At 41.4% G+C, this 17942-nt stretch overlaps 1 protein-coding gene across 3 annotated transcripts in view; it reads left to right on the top strand.

Moving 5' to 3' along the window:
• Positions 1-15047, top strand: part of MARCHF3 (membrane associated ring-CH-type finger 3) — a 62800-nt gene extending 47753 nt beyond the window's left edge. For 2 of the 3 annotated variants that reach the window (XM_071455110.1, XM_071455109.1), the window contains exons 5-6: positions 6063-6272; positions 11288-15047. In XM_071455110.1, coding sequence (XP_071311211.1) covers positions 6063-6272; positions 11288-11446 — 369 coding nt within the window. In that variant the 3' untranslated portion in view covers positions 11447-15047. The remainder of the gene's footprint in view (positions 1-6062; positions 6273-11287) is intronic. The other variant, XM_071455108.1, reaches the window with a different exon arrangement.
• Positions 15048-17942: the final 2895 nt, after the last annotated feature.

The following is a 17942-nucleotide window of genomic DNA, read 5'->3' as shown; positions in this document are numbered from 1 at the left end:
GGTCCTCACTCTCCTATGCTGGTCTCTTGCCTTCCCTGCAATAGACCAGCATAGGACCTGCCTTCCCAATTTCTTGCTCCTGTTTTTCAGCTGGCAAATGACCCAAGGTCTAAATTGAAAACTGAGTTGTGGTGTGACAGCAACCACAGCCTGTGGTGATCTCCTCACACTGAGGAACCAACTCTAGGTACAGCTGTCTGTGCTGTGATTTACCCTTTCTAGAAAACAAAACAAAACAAAAATGAAAGTTTTATCATACACCATCCTTACAGTGGAAAATGTAATCCTTCCCCTTTCAGAAGCACGCAGAATAATGCAAAATTTATTTGCTGTTTCAAAAAGAAGCCTTGGCTTATTGAGACATCCACATTTAAAATATTTCCTGCACTTCGAGTCAAAATAGGGATCAAACTTAAATAAGAGCAGAGTCATTTGCAAAGAGGCCGTGATATTGGCACAATAACATTACAGAGATCAAATAATTTTTATTCCAACTCTCAAATACACTCTTTGGGACCAAAGAAACATCTCTGTGAGCTGTCACCATGGCCTTTCTAAAGGCACCTACTAAAGACAATATGACTGTGCTAGTAACAGAATGTTTGATATAAGGAGGAGACCAAAAAACTGGAGCATAAATATTTTTTTTCTGCCAAAAAAGTAACTGTCAAATGTTTGTTTTCCTTGGCAAAATATTAACCTAGGAAAGTTTCAAGTCACCCAAAATCTTTCATGACACTGAAAACAAGCATATATATCATTCTAGTCTGGGATATTTTATTTTTTAGTTACATGTAGTTAAGCCAGGTTTCAAAACATTTCACTGAAAAATGTTAAAATGGATATTTCAAGTAAAAATAGTGTCAGAAAAAAAAAAATTGCTCAGATGCAGTATTTGGGGATGGGCAATGAATGGGAGGAGGAGAAGCAATAAATGGTCTTCCTGATCTTTAAAAACATTCTTCATTCCAGAGAACTATTCTTTGAAAGAAAGAGGGAATATCAGCCTTTCTCTGCTTAAAGCCCAAGGCAAAATGTTCCCATTGGTGGCAGAAACCAGAAAACACAGTAATTTCCATCACTTCAGCTTGTGTACAGCCTGCTTCCACCAGGACTCACTGCTGAGCCATCAGCATGAAAACAACAAAATGAACTGATGAGTTCTGATGTGCAACGAGCTATTTTTGGCTCAAAGGACAATGCATTTAGGGGAGATAATTCCTTCCTCTACGCCCAGCTTCGTGGTGTGACTCCAGAAATGTTTGAAATCACTTCTCCAAGGAAAATGAGCTGAACCAGAAGGGGCTCTCCAGCAGAAACAGATGGTAGCCTTAGGACCTGATCAGGAAAAACACTGCGCACACACTTTGCTTTTACATTTGTGAGTCATCTAATTGAAGTTAGACCTGCAGAAATGAGTACTTCCAGGACCTGGCCTTTGGCAGTGGTGAGGCAGCTCAGAATGGTGGAGGTGTTTTACATCAGCACTCTGCTGGCAGCTCATTTTTGGTTAGGGTAGATAAATTCAGGGAGCCTGAGCCTCTCCAGCTGTTCTGGTCCTTGGCTGCTGCTTGCTCCAATGATTTCAATGATTTCCTCCTCCAATTTCAGCCCTGCTTTGTGAAGGGGCTGCAGCAAATCTTTCTGTGCATGGGGTGGAAGAGCCCCAGGTGCGTTCACAGTGTTTTGTCAAGTCGAATGCAGTACATCACAAATCTCTTTCAGTATGCAAGCAAGCTCCTTCTCAGAACTTTGTCAGCTTTTAGTCTAAGCTGCTCTTCTTGGGAGGCTGCTCCAGAGTAGGATCCTCTAAAGGATGGGGATTTTTTTTTCTGATTCTTATGCTAAATTTATTTGGGGGCAACAATTATCCATCTATTCTTAAGCCAACCTTGTCCCTCACCTTAAGCAGCACTTTAACTTCACTGATGGCACCCTTCAGCTCTCCCTTCTGGCTTTCCCCAAGATGCCTTTAGAGAGTGACTTTGTTGAGATAAGTGTTAACCCCCATCTCTCTGAGGTGCTGGATTATCAAAGGGTTTCTTGGCTTGTCTCAGTCACGGGCCAAGATTGGGTTTTGCATCAGGTGCTGTGCTTAAAGCTCTTGAAATAATTTTTGCTGCCATAGCTGAAGTCATTTCATGTCTTGTTACTCCAGCTCCAGTTACCTGTGGATCAGGAACAGGAAACACTGACCACTTTAAGATTTCATTTCACAAAAATCCAGGCAGGCCAGCATTTTACTTCAAACATGACCCTTTTTCTACCTCTTTTTTTTTTTTTTAATCCTTCCCCTGCTCCCCTAAATGGAAATTATCACTCTGAGAGTCTGGGTTTATTGCAGAAATAATTGGGCACGCTGACACATTTTAATAGGACAGATTTCAGGGTGTCACAGCGCAGATCTGACAGCTTCATCTGGCCTTACATCTCGTTCTTGGCCAGCAGGGTAGTCCATACCATACTGCCACAGTAATTAATCAGCTCAGGGCTGTGTTAGGATCCCTGTGTGGGTATGAGTTGCACAAAAGGATCTGCTGACTTGGCTTTTTAGCTATAAAGAAACTTGACAGTGCCCATTCCATTCCCAAAACAAATGACTGAAACCTAGAAACAGAAGCAGATTTAGAAGCAGGTGTGCACTGCTTCAGGAGAAATATAAGTGCTGTGACTGAAACCTGTACAACCACTGAAATCGCTTAATCTTTGCTTCTGACTTACTTACACTTCAGAGCTAGCTAATGAAATCCTTCCGGCTTTTTGAGGTTAGACTGTAGAATTGTGATGGCTTTATTTATTATTTAATACTACTCTTGCCTGTCACGGCCTCATCTAATATTTGAATTGCTTGGGTTTGACTCTTTGTTCGTGTGCCACAGGGCATCAGGAGCAGGCAGCAATCAGCCTGTGAAGCAGCTCCACACCTTTTTAATCTGCTCAAACTTTCAATCAGGTTTGATGGCACAGTGAGAAATGCTGTCTAAATTCAAGTGCACTGCGCTGTGTGCAGTGACAGTCACAGGGTGGGGATAACAGCACATGCCTTGACATTTGTGCTCCCTCCCTGCATTCCTGATGTTCTTCCTCCTTGCTCTGAACTGGGAACTATTTTTTACACTACCTGAGTGGCACGGGTGCCAAAATTTTGAAGTCTGTCCTGGGAAAGTGGTGAACACCTGCAATTCCTGTTGAGGTCAAGAAGTGTGAAAATGCCCAGCATTCCTCTTCCAGGTCACCTTTCAAACAAGTGCTTTTCACAAAACCTTTTTTTGTTTTCTTTTTTTGCAGTCTTTAAAACCTTTAAAAGCACAATCTCTGCTATCAGGTCCTTTCAGTTCCTCTTGTTTTCTTGGTGGTTTCAGGGACTCCTGGAAATTGCAGGGACTCCTGGAAATGGAAAACAAGGGGAAGGCTGCAATCAGTCTTTTCAGAAGCAACCAGATATAACCTGGAGCTGTTGTGCATAAACCCTTGGTGCTCTTTTTAAGTAAATGGATACAAAGGTCCAAGGAAAGTAGTGTGACACTTTTACTCGCTCTTTAGCATTCCCTTTAAAGCTACAGTAAAAGAAAAAGGTGTTCAAATGTAAATGTGTGTCCACTTATTTTGCACAAGCTCTGCTGAAGAAAACTCTGCTTGCAGCTTTTTGCTGTTCTCCCCCTCATACTGATGGGATGGAGAGGTGAGGAAACGTCTGTGTTGGGCCTTAGCTGCTTCCTGGGGTAAACCACACCTGGTTACTATCTGTCCTGATCAAGGAGAGGAAAAAAAACAGTTTTGAGCCTCCCTCTTTAATTGGCATCTTCCCTTACAACCTCTTGTTCACAGTAATACACAGCTGGTTTAAAGTGCTTTGCACTTCCTTAGCATTTCAGAAGTGTTCAAGCAAGTTAAAAGCCTACATCCTTAAAAAAAAAATTATGAATGTATTTTTTGTATTGTAAATTCCTGAGTTGTACATGAGACAGGACTTCTACTGTAAATGTGTAACACACTTGCAGAAATAAGAGGACCAATGCGTTTAGGGATGCATGAGCCTCTTCTGGTTCTACTGGCCCCAAAAACCCATAAAAGGATGCTGCAGAACAGGTTTCCCCAAACCCCACGGCTCACATTGGCAAAAAATACAGGGCTGGGTAGTTTTCCTGTTCAAATATTGACTCATGTGATGAGGTTTGGCTTGGTTTACTTTATTTTCTTTTTAATTAAAAGACCTCAACGTACTGTTGTAGGAACTTCTTTCACCTCTGCTATCTCAAATCCTGTTTGTAGAAATGTGGGCGTGTGGGCTTGATAGCTGTTCAACCCTAACCTTTGCTTCATCAGTTGACTTTCAGGCACTCTGTTTCTCAAGATTAATACCCTCTTAATAAAAATAACCTTGTGTGCATTGAACTCTGCTTAAATGTGGAGGTATCTGAAAACAAGTCGAAAATGGCTTTGCAAATGTTATGAGCAGAATGTTAAAAAAAGCCCCCTAAAATAGCATGGGAAATGTTAAAATATTTTCTGCACGTTTACATATTAAGAAGGGAGTTTTTCAAAGAAGCCAGTGGGCAAAAAGTAGGGGCTGCACTTCATAAAACATTTCTCAAGGCAGCTTTTACCACAGCTGAATGAATGACATGGTAGGTACAGATAAAGGTGGACACCAGCAGGAGGCAAGGGGGAGAAATTCAGATCTCTAGTGTTGCCTAAAATACAAAGGAAAACAATATTAAGAGTGGTAAGGTAAAAAGCAGTTCTTTAATGAAAGCTTTCAGGTGCACAAAGTGTAGGTATGAAAGTGAGTGATACAGGATTTCTACAATTTTAAAAATTAATTAGTATTAATTATAATAAGCTCAATTAATTTGTACATTTAGCAGGTATATGCAATGTTGTTGCCCTGGGGTCTGTCCCTTGGAGTTGGTCCAGGGGGTTGCTTGCCCTACATTTTGTTATGTCTCTCAAACTCTGGTGAAAAACAAGGTTTCCTGGTTAAAAGTTCTCTTCTTGAGAGTGAGACTAAACAGAATTCCAAGAACCTGCTAGAAAGGGTTCTTATTCTGAAATGTGAGAGAGTGCAGGAAAAGTGTCGGAGATGGATAGAAACAGGGAAGACTGATTTGGTGATCAGAATCTGATTTATTGTGGGATACAAATGCTTATATACTATTTTAGGGAGGCTAATAATGTTTCACTATAATGATTGGGTTAAAGATCACATAAAAAACTTACGCATTTTAAACATCTCTTGCTTGCTGAGAGGGTGTAATTTTCTTTTTCCAGTAAACCCATCTGATTGAATCTTCTTGCAATCCTCAATGTGCTGTTTACTTTTGCCAAGGCATGATGTTATCAAATCTCTTATGTTAACCAGGTCCAAAGTCCATCATCTGTCTTGTGTCCCCCAACATTCCAACATTTCTCCCTTTCTTTTCAACCACTCCTTTAATTGCCTTATTAATTAATCTATGCGCAGATTGAAAGGTATCATGATTAATACAATAACCACATAGATACCTTTCCTAAAAAGAATCTTTTAGTTAAAAACTCCAGCCACTAAAAGGCTGAGGCTTGATCTTTTTAAACTAAAAACATCCCTGATGGCAGCTGCATTACTGGATTTTGAAAGACAGCCAGAAGTGTAATTGTACCAAAAGGTTTGATTCTTTTACATGGGGTGATAGGGAGAAAGTTTTAAAAAGTTAAAAAGTTTTAGACTGATTTCTTCCCGTGCGTTTAAAATTAACATTAAAATCCAATTCCAGAGAACGCAGGAACTCTAATTCTTGGGGTTCCAAGGGTGTTTCAGAAGGGCAAGGGATCAAATTTGATGCGATTAGGTTTGCTTTCAAAATTTTTAGTGTAAATATTAGTAAAGTTCTGGAGGAGCTATAGAAAAGTACTATAGAGCTATACATTAAAAACCCACAGATCCATGAGAGGCGTCCCCGGGGGACGCCGAAGGCCATGTCCGCATTCAGTCCTCTAAGGGGTGGGTTTGTGCTTTGAGCTGGGGGTAAAAAAAAAATCCTCCTTGGGCTGACATCCGCCTTGGCTGTGTTGTGCCTGTGCAGTGGCTGAGGAACCCGGGCCCCCAGCACGAGAAGAGGACCCTCTTTGGGGACATGGTGTGCTTCTTGTTCATCACCCCGCTGGCCACCGTCTCTGGCTGGCTGTGCCTGCGAGGAGCCGTGGACCACCTGCACTTTAGCAGTAGGCTGGAAGCTGTTGGCCTCATTGCACTCACTGTGGCACTCTTCACTATTTACCTCTTCTGGACCCTGGTAAGTGTCAGGGGTTTTGTTTACATCACAGGGGGAAAGGGAAAGGGGCAAAAACGGGGAAATGAATGGCACAGAGCGCTCTAGGTGATGGCACGGAGCTTTGCTTCTATTTTGCCTCCTGTGCTGGTGAGGGCAGACTGCACCTGCATGAAATCTCTTTTTTCCCCACACCATTCAAGCTCCCTGGGACAGCAGAAAGACAGTTTGCTTTGGGGTAAGGATTCCCAAATGCCAAACACCAGTGGGGACAGCAGGAGGGAGGCAGGGAAGCAGCATGGGGGAGTTCAAGGCAGATGCTGCAGTGTTGGGACCCTGGATGCTGAGAATTTTGGCCTTTCTGTGCTGATAGGCACTGACCCCCAAGAGAACACTGCATTTCACTTGAAGCCATGGAGAAGCTTCCAAAATGGAATGATAGAACCGGGATTATGAGTGTGTAGTATGAATAAAAGTGTGTAATGTCTCACAGCAGAAAACTTAAAGTTTTAGAATATAGTAATGTATATTGAACCAGATAGAGATTTTAGGGTGAAGACTTGTCCTTCTCCTTCACCTTTTTCTTCATGAGTTTAGGTAGTATTGTGTAATTAGATAAAAAAGCCCACATTGCGGGCCACAAGTAGTTAGTTATTAAGTTAAAAGTAAAAACAATATAAACGTCTTTTCTTAATTAGACACTTTATCCTTAAAAAGCCTTATAAAGAGAGAGATACAGCTCCTTTTTTAGTTTGTTAAAGTGAAGTACTATAGAACTCTCAGTTTGTGGGATTGTAATATAGATAAAAATAATAAACATCTGAGTCTGAACAAAAAATACCATCTCACACATTTAATGCCAACCTTAACAAAAAAACCCTAAAGAATCCACACTACAGGAGGGAGTTTCAGCAAATGTGATGTGCAAAGGGTGAAGACACAGCACATACACACACACAAAAAAAAAAGATTAAAGGTGAACAACTTGGCTGCCACAGAGGATTCAAATTTTATTCTAATGCAACTTACAATTCAAAAGTATTGGATGTGGGGGAAATCAGAACACACACGTGCCCAGGTCTGTGAAAACAGAGCTGCTTTTCCAGTGCAGGTTAAATTGCATTCTGTGTCCCAGCACGAGTCACTCTCCCGCCAATCCATCCTGAGAGCGACTTGTTCTGTCAAGTTGTTGAATTGAGATAATTTACTGGCCCCAGTGCACTGACAGGCAGCAGAAGTGAGAGGAACACAGGGGACAGCTGCCAAAATGGGTGTTTGTCAAGCCATGGTGTAGCAGCTCACTGAGAAGCCGAGGTTAATAATGCTGTGTTTGACATTTCACACCTTTTTGTGCAGCAGGAAGAGCGGGGTGGGTGCAGAGGGGGAGCACACACAGCAGTGCACTCAGATGGTGCCAGGCTGGGGCAGGAAAAGCCCAACCTGTCCGTGTGTGTGTCCTGGTTGAGGGCAAATTTGGGAGAGAACCCCCAGAGGGGCTCTTCTAGGAAAGCAGATTCAATCGGCCCCGGCGCCCAATCAGTCTGGGAGAAAATACCTCCTGGGAGAAAAGTGGAAAAAACCTGTTTATTAAACAATAAAACCTAAACAATATTAAACAATGAAACCTCTTGCTGCTCCAAAAGAGAGACAATCTCACAAAGTCTCCTCCGTGGGCTGTGGCTCAGCTCACTCAGTCTCTGATCAGTCCCTGTGGTGCTGGAAATGCCGCGGCCCAGGCCCAGCCCGGTGGGTCACAGGTGTGAGCTGCCAGTGCTCTTCTGTTGTTCAGTCTGGGGAAGGTCTAAACAGGTCCAAAGAAAAGGGGGAAAACCTCCCCACAATCTAGGGAACTTCTTTGTCTCAGCTAGCTAAAACTAACTAAAAGCAAAGGAGAGCTCTGTCCTGCTGTCTGTCCATCCGCAGACATCACAGTCCAGGAGCAGGAATGTGGAGCAGTGAGTGCAGTTTCTGAAAAGAAACTCCGTGCTTCTTCTCTCCCCCCTTCACTCTTGGAACACATCTTCAAGGTGCAAAACTTATTATTCAGCAGAAACAGAACATGACAATTGGGGATAAAAGCATCATATAGTCAAGCCAGGACACCGTGGCATGGCCACATCCCACAGGGCCAGCACACAGCTCTGCCCCTCTCTGGTTATGGCCATACTCTATCCCAGACTCCTTTCAGCAGATTTGGACCCGTGTGAGCTGCCACTTTTAGAAAAACTGCATTGGTGGAGCAAGAAACACCCCCTGTGCTGAGCCCTGAGGAAAAGGGGGTGTGAGGGGAGCACAAAACCCCCCCACACCTCCTCACGAGTATTTCCAAGAAAGCTGTGAAAGGGAAATCTCATTTGCACATTTGTGAACCCTGTCTCACCCACGGAGCAATGCAGGCAGGAGGGAAAGCTCAGAGCTTTGCCTCAGCCTCGTGCAGTTAATCTTTTTTTGCTGTTTTCTGCTTTTCTGTGAGGCAGCAGCACTCTCCTGAGACAGGCCATGTACTCCAGCAGTGAGGCCACACTTGTTTTTTTTTCCTGCAGTGCTGGGTGTAGATGTGCCTGGCAGGTATGCAAGCAAATATTGTTCAAATTTGCTTTGTGTGTGGCTGTTTTGGAAACCAAAATTCTGAACAATTTACCTAGCATAGTTAATTCACCATCACCAAATTGCTGGAAGTGGTAAAAGGCATTTTTTCAGGTGGATTTAATTAGCCATGACACAATCTTGCTTATTAAGACTACTCCAGCATCCCAGCTTTGGTCCGTATCCCTGGGTGTTGCATTTGCAGAGTTAGAGGCAAAAATCCCTTATATTAACTTTATAAATTCTACCCCTTCTAAAGCACACAGGAAAATGTGCTATTGGCTCTTGGAGAACATGCTAGTGGTACTGAGCCTTTTATAAAGGCATACCTTGGTTGATTTAATCAAAATTCAGTATCTTTGATGCTCGCTCAGCGGTGGACAGCTGTAATTCCGTTTTAAATTGTTATTTGGGGCAACAGGAGATGGATGGGCTAGGGGAGCACTGTGTTCACTTGAGAAGGGCAAGGCAGGAAGGCCTTTAGGGAGGTGAATCACCAAATGATTGGAGCTTGGAGTCAAAATAAGCCTCCTTTCAGTGAGGTAGGAAAGCCCCAGCCTGGGTTTGCCTCGGGGAGGGCTCCAGGCTCCCCTTGTGTGCAGGAAGGAATGGTCCCACACACAGAAGTGTTAATTTCATCGAATTCTTCAGCAGCACATGCCCTGTCACTTTCAGGAGTGGGAGAATCCTGTTACATAGCTATGGCTGTGCAGGGAATAGGTTCAGAGCTGCAGGGTAAATTACACACAAGATGACACAATATTCCTCTAGGTCCTGGGGAAATGAAGGGAACTAAAACTTTGTTTTACTTCCAGTAAATCAGCCTTCTTTCTCCGGAGGCAAAAGCTGGCATACAGATTATTTACACACCACAGTTGTCCCAGTGAGCAGTGAGCAGCAGGGATGTTATTTTTAGCATCCCAGAAGCTGTTTTATCCCTCCCTCTAAAACAGACAAGTTATCCATAAAACACTGTTGCTTTTTCCTCTGTATTTTTAACACACACACACACACACACACACATGCACACCAAAAAAGGCACCTAGTCCTCCCAAGAAGAAAGCTCCAGACACCAAAAGGGGGTTCTTACTTAAACTAAGAATTTAAATTTAAATTTTAATTTAAAAAGTAATTTAATTTAAATTTTAATTTTAAAACTCTGCTTTCTCTTGTATAACACACATACCTAGTTTAACACTGCAGCTATTACTCAAAGAACCTCATGTTGTGCTGCTTGAAAACCTAACCTGAACTCCAGCTCACATTCCTGTCACTGCATTTTACAGGGCATCCCTTTGCAGGTGTTGGGGTGTTTTCACCCTCCTCACTACTCCAAGTGATTTCTGCTCCTCCTGCAGTGTCTTTTGGGAAGAGATTTCTCAAATTCCTTCATACACACTGCTCCACAGAAACAGAGGATGCAGGATGCTTTCCTTCAGGGGGAGGAGAGGAGGTTGAAAGCTGTGGGGATCAGTCTGAAGAGCTGCCTTTGCCAAACTGCTTAGTCAAGCAAAGCTTTATAGGTTTCCCTCAGACAGCTGTGAAAAGGTCTAATTAAAAAAAGAAAAAGAAAAGTATTTTTTAGCCCTTGTAGGACATTATTGAAAGGTACATTTCTTTAGTTCTTTAGCTCTTCTTGCAGTATGGAAAGGATACAGTGCATGGGTCAACTCCTGCCCACAGCTCAAGGAGAAAACAATCATCACTTGGCACATTTCTCTCAAAATTTACAGTTTGTTGTTAGGGTTTTTTTTGTTTGGTTGGTTTGGTTTTTGAGGGTTTTGTTTGTTTATTTTTGTTTGTTTGTTTTGTTTTGATTTTTGTTTTTTTGTAAACTGCACATACACATTCTCTTACACAGCTACAACTCCCACAATGCTTGGCTGCCACTAAAACAAGTTGTAATCTATTTTTTTAAAAACATGAGGCCAAGCTATCTTGCATCTCCACAGCAATCACATTTCCACATAAAGGTTGAAATTACCTGATAACAACAACAACAAAAAATAATTTTCAGAGACAATCTAAAATGAGACACACACATTGTCAGCTCATTGCCTCTGTGCAAGCCCAACTTTGATGCATTCAGCAGTAAAATATTACAAGGTAGAACACATCTCTGTTCATCGGCCTGCAAACAATTACATTCTTTGTCAATTTAGCAACCTGAAGCAGGAGAGGATGTCCCAAATTCTCATTCCACGTGTGCCAACAGCTCTTGGGAAAGGCAGAGGCAGGATGTCTGATTTTTCAGGCTGTGAAAAAAAGAGGAATGAGAGGTAAAATAGTTCACAGGCTGTTTTTCTCCTGTGCTCTGGTAGCTTGGGGCGTGGTGGGTCTCTCTTTTCACCAACTCTCACCCATTTTGTCCCACTGGGAGGCATTTGGAGCCCCGGCTGGGTCCTTGCAGGGTGTCAGTGACTGAAGGCAGCTCGTGTCCCTCCTGTCCCCAGGTGTCCTTCAGGTACCACTGTCGGCTGTACCACGAGTGGCGTCGGAACAATCAGCGGGTGATGCTCCGCATCCCAAAATCTGCCAACGTCCCCTGCACCCAGCAGTCCCTGCTGGGCCTGCAGCCCCTCAAAAGGAGCTCCAAGGAGACAATCGTGTGATTTGGGGTGCAGCTGCGCACTAAAGGAGGTTTGTTTTTCCTCAGACCCATCGGGGTCGGGCACCCAGAACCCAGGAATGTGCAATTTGTATTTACAGACTGAGTGCAGAGGGATAAATCACAGTCAGAATTCAATCCATCAGCTGTGGATGCTGCAGTCATCTGTGGCATTTGCTGAGCTGCCAAACGTGTTTAGTGAGCAGGGACCCTATGGATTCTGCAAATATGTTAATTGTTGTGTCATCGAGAGATGCAAACTTTTTTTATTGTTTAAAGTATTAAGCTATGGTAATTAACAATGCAAAACAGGTTTAAAAAGTGCTTTGTTTTTATGATTTCTTGTTCCTACAGTAATGTTTCTTTAGGCAGCTGGACAGCAACCAATATTTATTTCTGCTTCTTAAAGCGCAGCAATGGCATTTCCTCATTTGATTTTATCTGCAGGTCCATTATACCAATGTTTTGATTATTAAAATCTGTGTGCAATGAGCTCTACAAATTGGCACATTATTTAAATGCTGCAAAGTGATTGGAAAATTGTATTACCCATTTCCTATTTGGCAGGGAAGGTCTGACAGGAAGATTCTTCAGTTATGACTCTAGCATGTGCAAGAGAAAAATTACACAAATTGCAATAATCTTCCTGTCAAAAGTATTATAGTGCATAGCACTCAGGAAAAAAAAAAAGATATTCTGCTTTTCCATGAAGAAGCACCACCACATTCTTCAGTGAAGTGCACATTCTGCTGGTGTGAATTCAAACTTAGCCAACATATCCTGCATTTATACCAGGCTGAATTTAACTCTACAGCTTACTTTTGTGTAGGGAAAGCTCTGCATACATAATGAATGAGATCATCAGATAAGTTTTAGGAAGCAGGGACTCATCTTGCATGAAGAACAGCATTATTTTAAAGCAGCAGAAACTCCAGCTTGACAGGTAGGGTTTGGCAGAGTGTGTGCAAACCCTGACCTCTCATGGTAGCACTGAGACAAAAAAAAAATTTAAAAATATTTAATAACACAGTCTTCTATGGTGACCAATTGAATTTGGAGTGTAAAATCAAGACCTTATTCCTGGGAGACTTTATCTGCTTCCCCTCTGTTTTATGCCTAATTCATTCAGCAATCCTTCACTCCCAGAAGAGACACACTTATTTTAAATAACTACACAAAATCTCATTGCCAAAAGCTGCTAGAATTAGAAATTGATACAGAGCCCCTCTGAACAAATGAATTTCTTGAAACTGTGCACGGATGGCAGTACCACCATGTGCTTTGTTTTCCAAAAACTGCAGGAACTGAAAATCAAAAGGAAGACATAGCAGAAAGGCTAATAATTTGTTATTCATAAAGTTCAAGGTATTATGGGTATTTACCATCAGACAAGAAGTTATTTGATGCTTTGTGTGTGCTCTGTGGGGGTGAAAAAGCTTAGTACACAAAGCCAAATCTGTTAAATTTCTTTATTCTGTCTGTGGACCAGTCTAGCTGTGAGCATGTTATTTAAGAATGTTCTTTGTGACTGTCAGTCATGGGGATAGGAGAACCATGGGGATATAAAGCAACAACAGCCTCATTCCAACAGAAAGGCACTTACACAATGACCCAAGGTGTGTAGGAAGGCCATGAACCTGCAGATCTGTACTCATCTGTCTGACAAGGCTGGGGTTGCTCATGTTTGGCTGTGAATAACTGCTTCTCTTCCTGAGAAAACTAAACAAGGTTCTGGAAATAAGGATATCACAATCCCTGTGATAGCCAAGACCTGTAGTCCTTTATTTTTTTTTTTATACCTCTTCCCAATGGTAAATAATTGTTTGGAATGAAGACTGAACACTCATTTATGCAGAATTCCAGATTTAAAATAAATATCTGCTGGCCAGGGGCAAAGAAATAAAGCAAATCTAGCTGGGTGAGGATGCTGTCAGTGTTTTAATGCCTACAACACACACTTTTGGTAAGCTTTCTTCAGAACTTTACTACTGCTCTTGAATTCTTTGAAAGAATTGTTATTCTTAGTGAGTGACTTATTCTTGTTGGCTTTGCCTCATGAAACCAAAAATCAGGGTGACAGGGAATTAAGTGGCAAAACATTCAGGGAAACATTTATTCAAGTGAAGCTGCAAGGTCTGTGCACAGGGATCGGCACAGTGGCTTGGCCCAGCTCATGTGTGTTATTTCAATTTTATTTTTTTTAATTTGTTTTTTGGTTTTGTTTTTTCGTTTGGGTTTGTTGGTTTTTTTTTCCTTGGTGTAAAGACATCTTTACTGACCTGAAGAAGGCATATTCTTCAGGTAGAGAGAAGCAGACAGAGAGGAAAAACGAACCCAGTTTCTGTGCTTGATGCAGCAGCACGGCAGAACTGTCTGATGGAGTCACAGTAGTGTCCCATGGATTTTTGTGAGGAAAAGAAATTGACAGGAAAAATCCAGTCAGACACTTAACATTGCATTAAACCCATGAGAAAAAGCACTCTTTCTTGTTTTTCCTAAAACATAAGAACTGGGAGGTGAGAGATACTACTTCTTAATCCCACTCCTGCTCTAAAGATTTACAGACAGAAGAATCTCCCAGATGGGTGCTGATTTTTCTTCCACGAGTTGATGCTGTAGATGGCACACCAAGCCCAAATTTCCATTAAAAATGGGATTATTACAGCAGATTATTAAAAAAGAGATTATTACAGAATATTTTCTACAACAGCAGCAACACCCATTTCTGTCTGAATAGAAATGAAAGACAAAATTAACCACAGCAGAAGCTGCAGCCTGCAAAGCTCCTGGTAGTACAATGACACCTTTGTTATGCTCTCCTTAAGAAAGAAAATTAATTAAAGAACATAATTAATGACAGGATGAGTGACCACCTTTGTATCTTTTGAAAATGTCAACTTCTCTCTCAGCAACTTTATGCTTTCTTGTCATGCAGCTGACCTTGTAATTTACATTCCTTTTCCAGATAAGAAGCTACATGGAAGGAACAGTATTCAACAGTATTTGAGCCAGTATTTTCAGTTGCAAATGAAAAAAGCAGCCTGTTCTGATTCAGTGTGATGAGTGTAATGCAAAATGAGGAAGTTTTACTTTTTTTGTATAGTCTTTCCCTCTGCAGGACTTGCCTATCACATTACATAAAGATTGAGAAACACCCCAGCTTTCTGTTCAGCTGGAAGGAAGTCACAACAGAAGCGATTAAAGATACTTCAGTTTTTGGTGTTGTCTGGGGTTTTCTTTTACGTTACTCAACTGAACATTTCTGCCAGACTGAGACCTCAAAATGTCATTTACATTTCATTTATTTAAACCAGCTTTGCACCAGTACAAAGTCACGCAGGGCAGAGTGACAACTCTGCAAAAAGGAACCTGGAGCCAATAAATGCAACTGGCCTTTGATGCAATGGGTACAACCAGAAAGAGGTTTGAGAAGAGATACTGGGACAGACTCAGGCACTAAGAGGGCTAAAGAAGCTCTCCCTTTGAAACAAACAAACAAAAAACCCTGTTAATAATTAAACATCTTTACTTGTTACTTTTTGTGAGACGGCGCTTCATTTAACACAGAACGGGTTAATAAAGAAGCATTTTCCTTGCAAGCAGAACTGAGCCCTGCCTCTTTACTGCCAATTATTGGGAATTCAAAAGCATCTTTAAAACTACAAGGGAAGCTCATAGAATCACACAATTTTTAAGGCTGGGAAAAGATGTCTTTGAGTCCAGCACCACCTCATTGACCCCAAACCATGTCCCCAGGCTCCACACCCACAGGTTTTGTTGAAACACTCACAGGGATGATAATTCCATCACCTCCCCAGGCAGCCCATTCCACACCTTCAGTGAAGAAACTGAAGAAACTTTTCCTAATGTCCAGTTTAATATCCCTGCCTGGAGCTGAAGACAGCACTTCCCCTGGCTGTCCCTCATCCCATGGGATCCAGCCTGGCCAGAGCCCTCTGCAGAGCCCTCCTGCCCTCCAGCAGATCCAATTCAGTGTCATCCAGAACTCCAATTTATCTCCAAATTTACTGAGGGAACACTCCAGATCAAAAAAGATAAATAATAACCAGAGCTTGTCCCAACACTGATGGTGACACCTCACTGACCCACTGTGTTATTCCACATTTCAAACTTAAGTTTCATGTACATTTCCAAATGAGACAGCTTTTTTTTCAAATCAAGGGTTACATCTTGAAGCAGGTGACATCCCTTAAAGCTTTCAGGGATTTAATCTTCTGCCGAGAGCCTCTCCTCACCCTCTTGTGGCAAAGCTACAAAGCACTTGTCCTCCCTTTGGTGTTGAGAGGTTATTACAAAACCAAAAGGAAATTTCTTTATTCTAAGTGTACCAAATACTTTCCCAAAAAACTTGTCAAAATAGAGAACAAATGTTGATATCCTATGTACAGAATGCCCTTAGTAGCAACAACAAAACACACCAAACTCAAAAACAAGATGCTGCAGTTGCAGGGGAAATCATTGTCACAGTTTAATTCCATAGCTTCTATTGTAATGCAGAAAGTAAGACTTGCTTGCCGAAAATATTTTTTGTTCTGAAAGTGCAGAACAGCTATGAAAACTCACATCCAAGAGTTAATTTTTAATTGTAGGAAAATTCTATCAGTCAATCATCTTAAGCTGTAATGTGCCTTCCTTTACTGATGCCCCAAATGCAGCTTTTCTTTGGGGTTAATCAGTGTTTTTATCACACAGGAATCCTGTATTTATGCAAACCTCCTGAAAAGAAACCAGGAGATCAGCAAAAGGCTCTGAGCAATAAATGCACCCCAAGCAAAACCTGAGATAAAATAGCAAACTTTGCCATAATCCTGTGATGGGGCTAGTTGAGTATTATAAATAATTAAGTGTCCCAGCCTTTCCTCGATGTCCAGGAAAGGCTAAATAAGCATTCACATCCATCACACTCAGCCTCCACTCCCTTTCTAAAAACCACTGGCTATTATCACTTGTCCTCTCGGGACAGGGGCTTTAAGAGCTTTTATTCTCCATCAGCTACTTGATTTCTTTGACTGGAGAAAAATCCTTCATAGTTATCACGTGGCCATTTCTGTAAAAGCAGCAGCATTCAACTTGAAGTACAGATACAGCTTACAGTGCAATATGAATATGAAATGCAGTGTTTCACAGATAAAAAACATCCCTTTCAATCCAGAAACCCCTAAAATAGTATCAAAATGATACACTGATAAGATAAATTTTCATGTGAAAAAATTAAACTAAGACTAGTGTTTAAAATTGCATAATTTATCGAAGGAAATTAATAATTAGCATCTGTTGAACAGAATTTACTGATTAATTTCTCTGTCCATATTTTGCTTCTGCTTGGAGCAATGTGATGGAAAATCATGAACAAGGAAATACAAAGCAAAAACCGATTTTTAGCACAAAACTGCTGCCAACAGCACCATAAACTAATTTGCACCAGTTTTGACTACACTGGGGTTTTTATAATGAACACTGGAAAAAAATAATGCAGTTCACAGGTTTGCTGCACAGGTCAAACCACTTGTTTCCTAAATTCCTCATTTGTTTCTTACAGGAGTGAGTGTATTTGAGCAGAAACATTTCTGGTAAAACGTTTATCCAGCTGCAAGCAGTAAATTGCTAAAGAGTTTTCAGCTGTATCTAATGCCAGAACCAACGATGATCAAGTTATGGAAGTTGCAGGGAAGTGCAGGAAGTGTTGCTGTACAAGTATTAAAAAAGAACAAGCAAAACAAGACCTCCACCTTGTGGCAGCATGTTTCACAGTTGTGTTTCCCCACACTCCCTTCTTCTAATTTACAGTAAATCCTGCCACAGCAATGAAAAAAAGGAAGAATTATTCTAAGATCTGCATTTCCCCCACAGTCATCAAAGAACAGGCTCTACAAAAGCTATAACCAAGAATTTGATCATGCAGGAAGGTTCCTACCATAACTTAAGATTTGTACATCAACTCCTCCCTTTCTACCTTCTGCTGGCACATGGTTGAAATTCCACCAGAAAAGGGCTCATCCGAGGTGAAAGACATGTTAAAAAAACCTTAATTTTGCCATGAAAAAAAAACGTTCAGTCAATTAAAAAACAAAAAATTCTAATCAACTTCCAAAATTCTGGCTGGGCATTTAAAACAATAAATTCAAGCTATGTCAAAGATAACTATTTTACAGCACTTCTAAATTTCTCTTTATGTTACTGTGCTTGCTCACATTTGCTTAGGCTGGTACTTGCAGGATGCAGTCAAAGCCAGTCCAGTAAGAACAGAACCATGAGCCAAGATAAGCACAAATGCAACAGAGTGTGAATAAAGCTCTGAAGAATTGATTTTATAAATGTGAAGCAGTATCAGTCATTATTCAGAAGAAATCTTTGCACACCTCAAATGCTACTGTTCCATTTAATGGATGTTTCTTCAGCTTCAAAGCCCATCAAATTTCAAAGATTCAACACTCATTCAGCTTTTAGCTCAGTTCCAGAAAGAAACAAATTCCAAAAAC

Source organism: Agelaius tricolor, unplaced genomic scaffold, assembly GCF_023055355.1.
Source record: "Agelaius tricolor isolate 1412-34295 unplaced genomic scaffold, bAgeTri1.0.p SCAF_44, whole genome shotgun sequence".
Lineage (NCBI taxonomy): Eukaryota > Metazoa > Chordata > Aves > Passeriformes > Icteridae > Agelaius > Agelaius tricolor.
The sequence above is the reverse complement of the archived record's forward strand: the minus strand, read 5'-3'. Positions and strand labels throughout refer to the sequence as shown.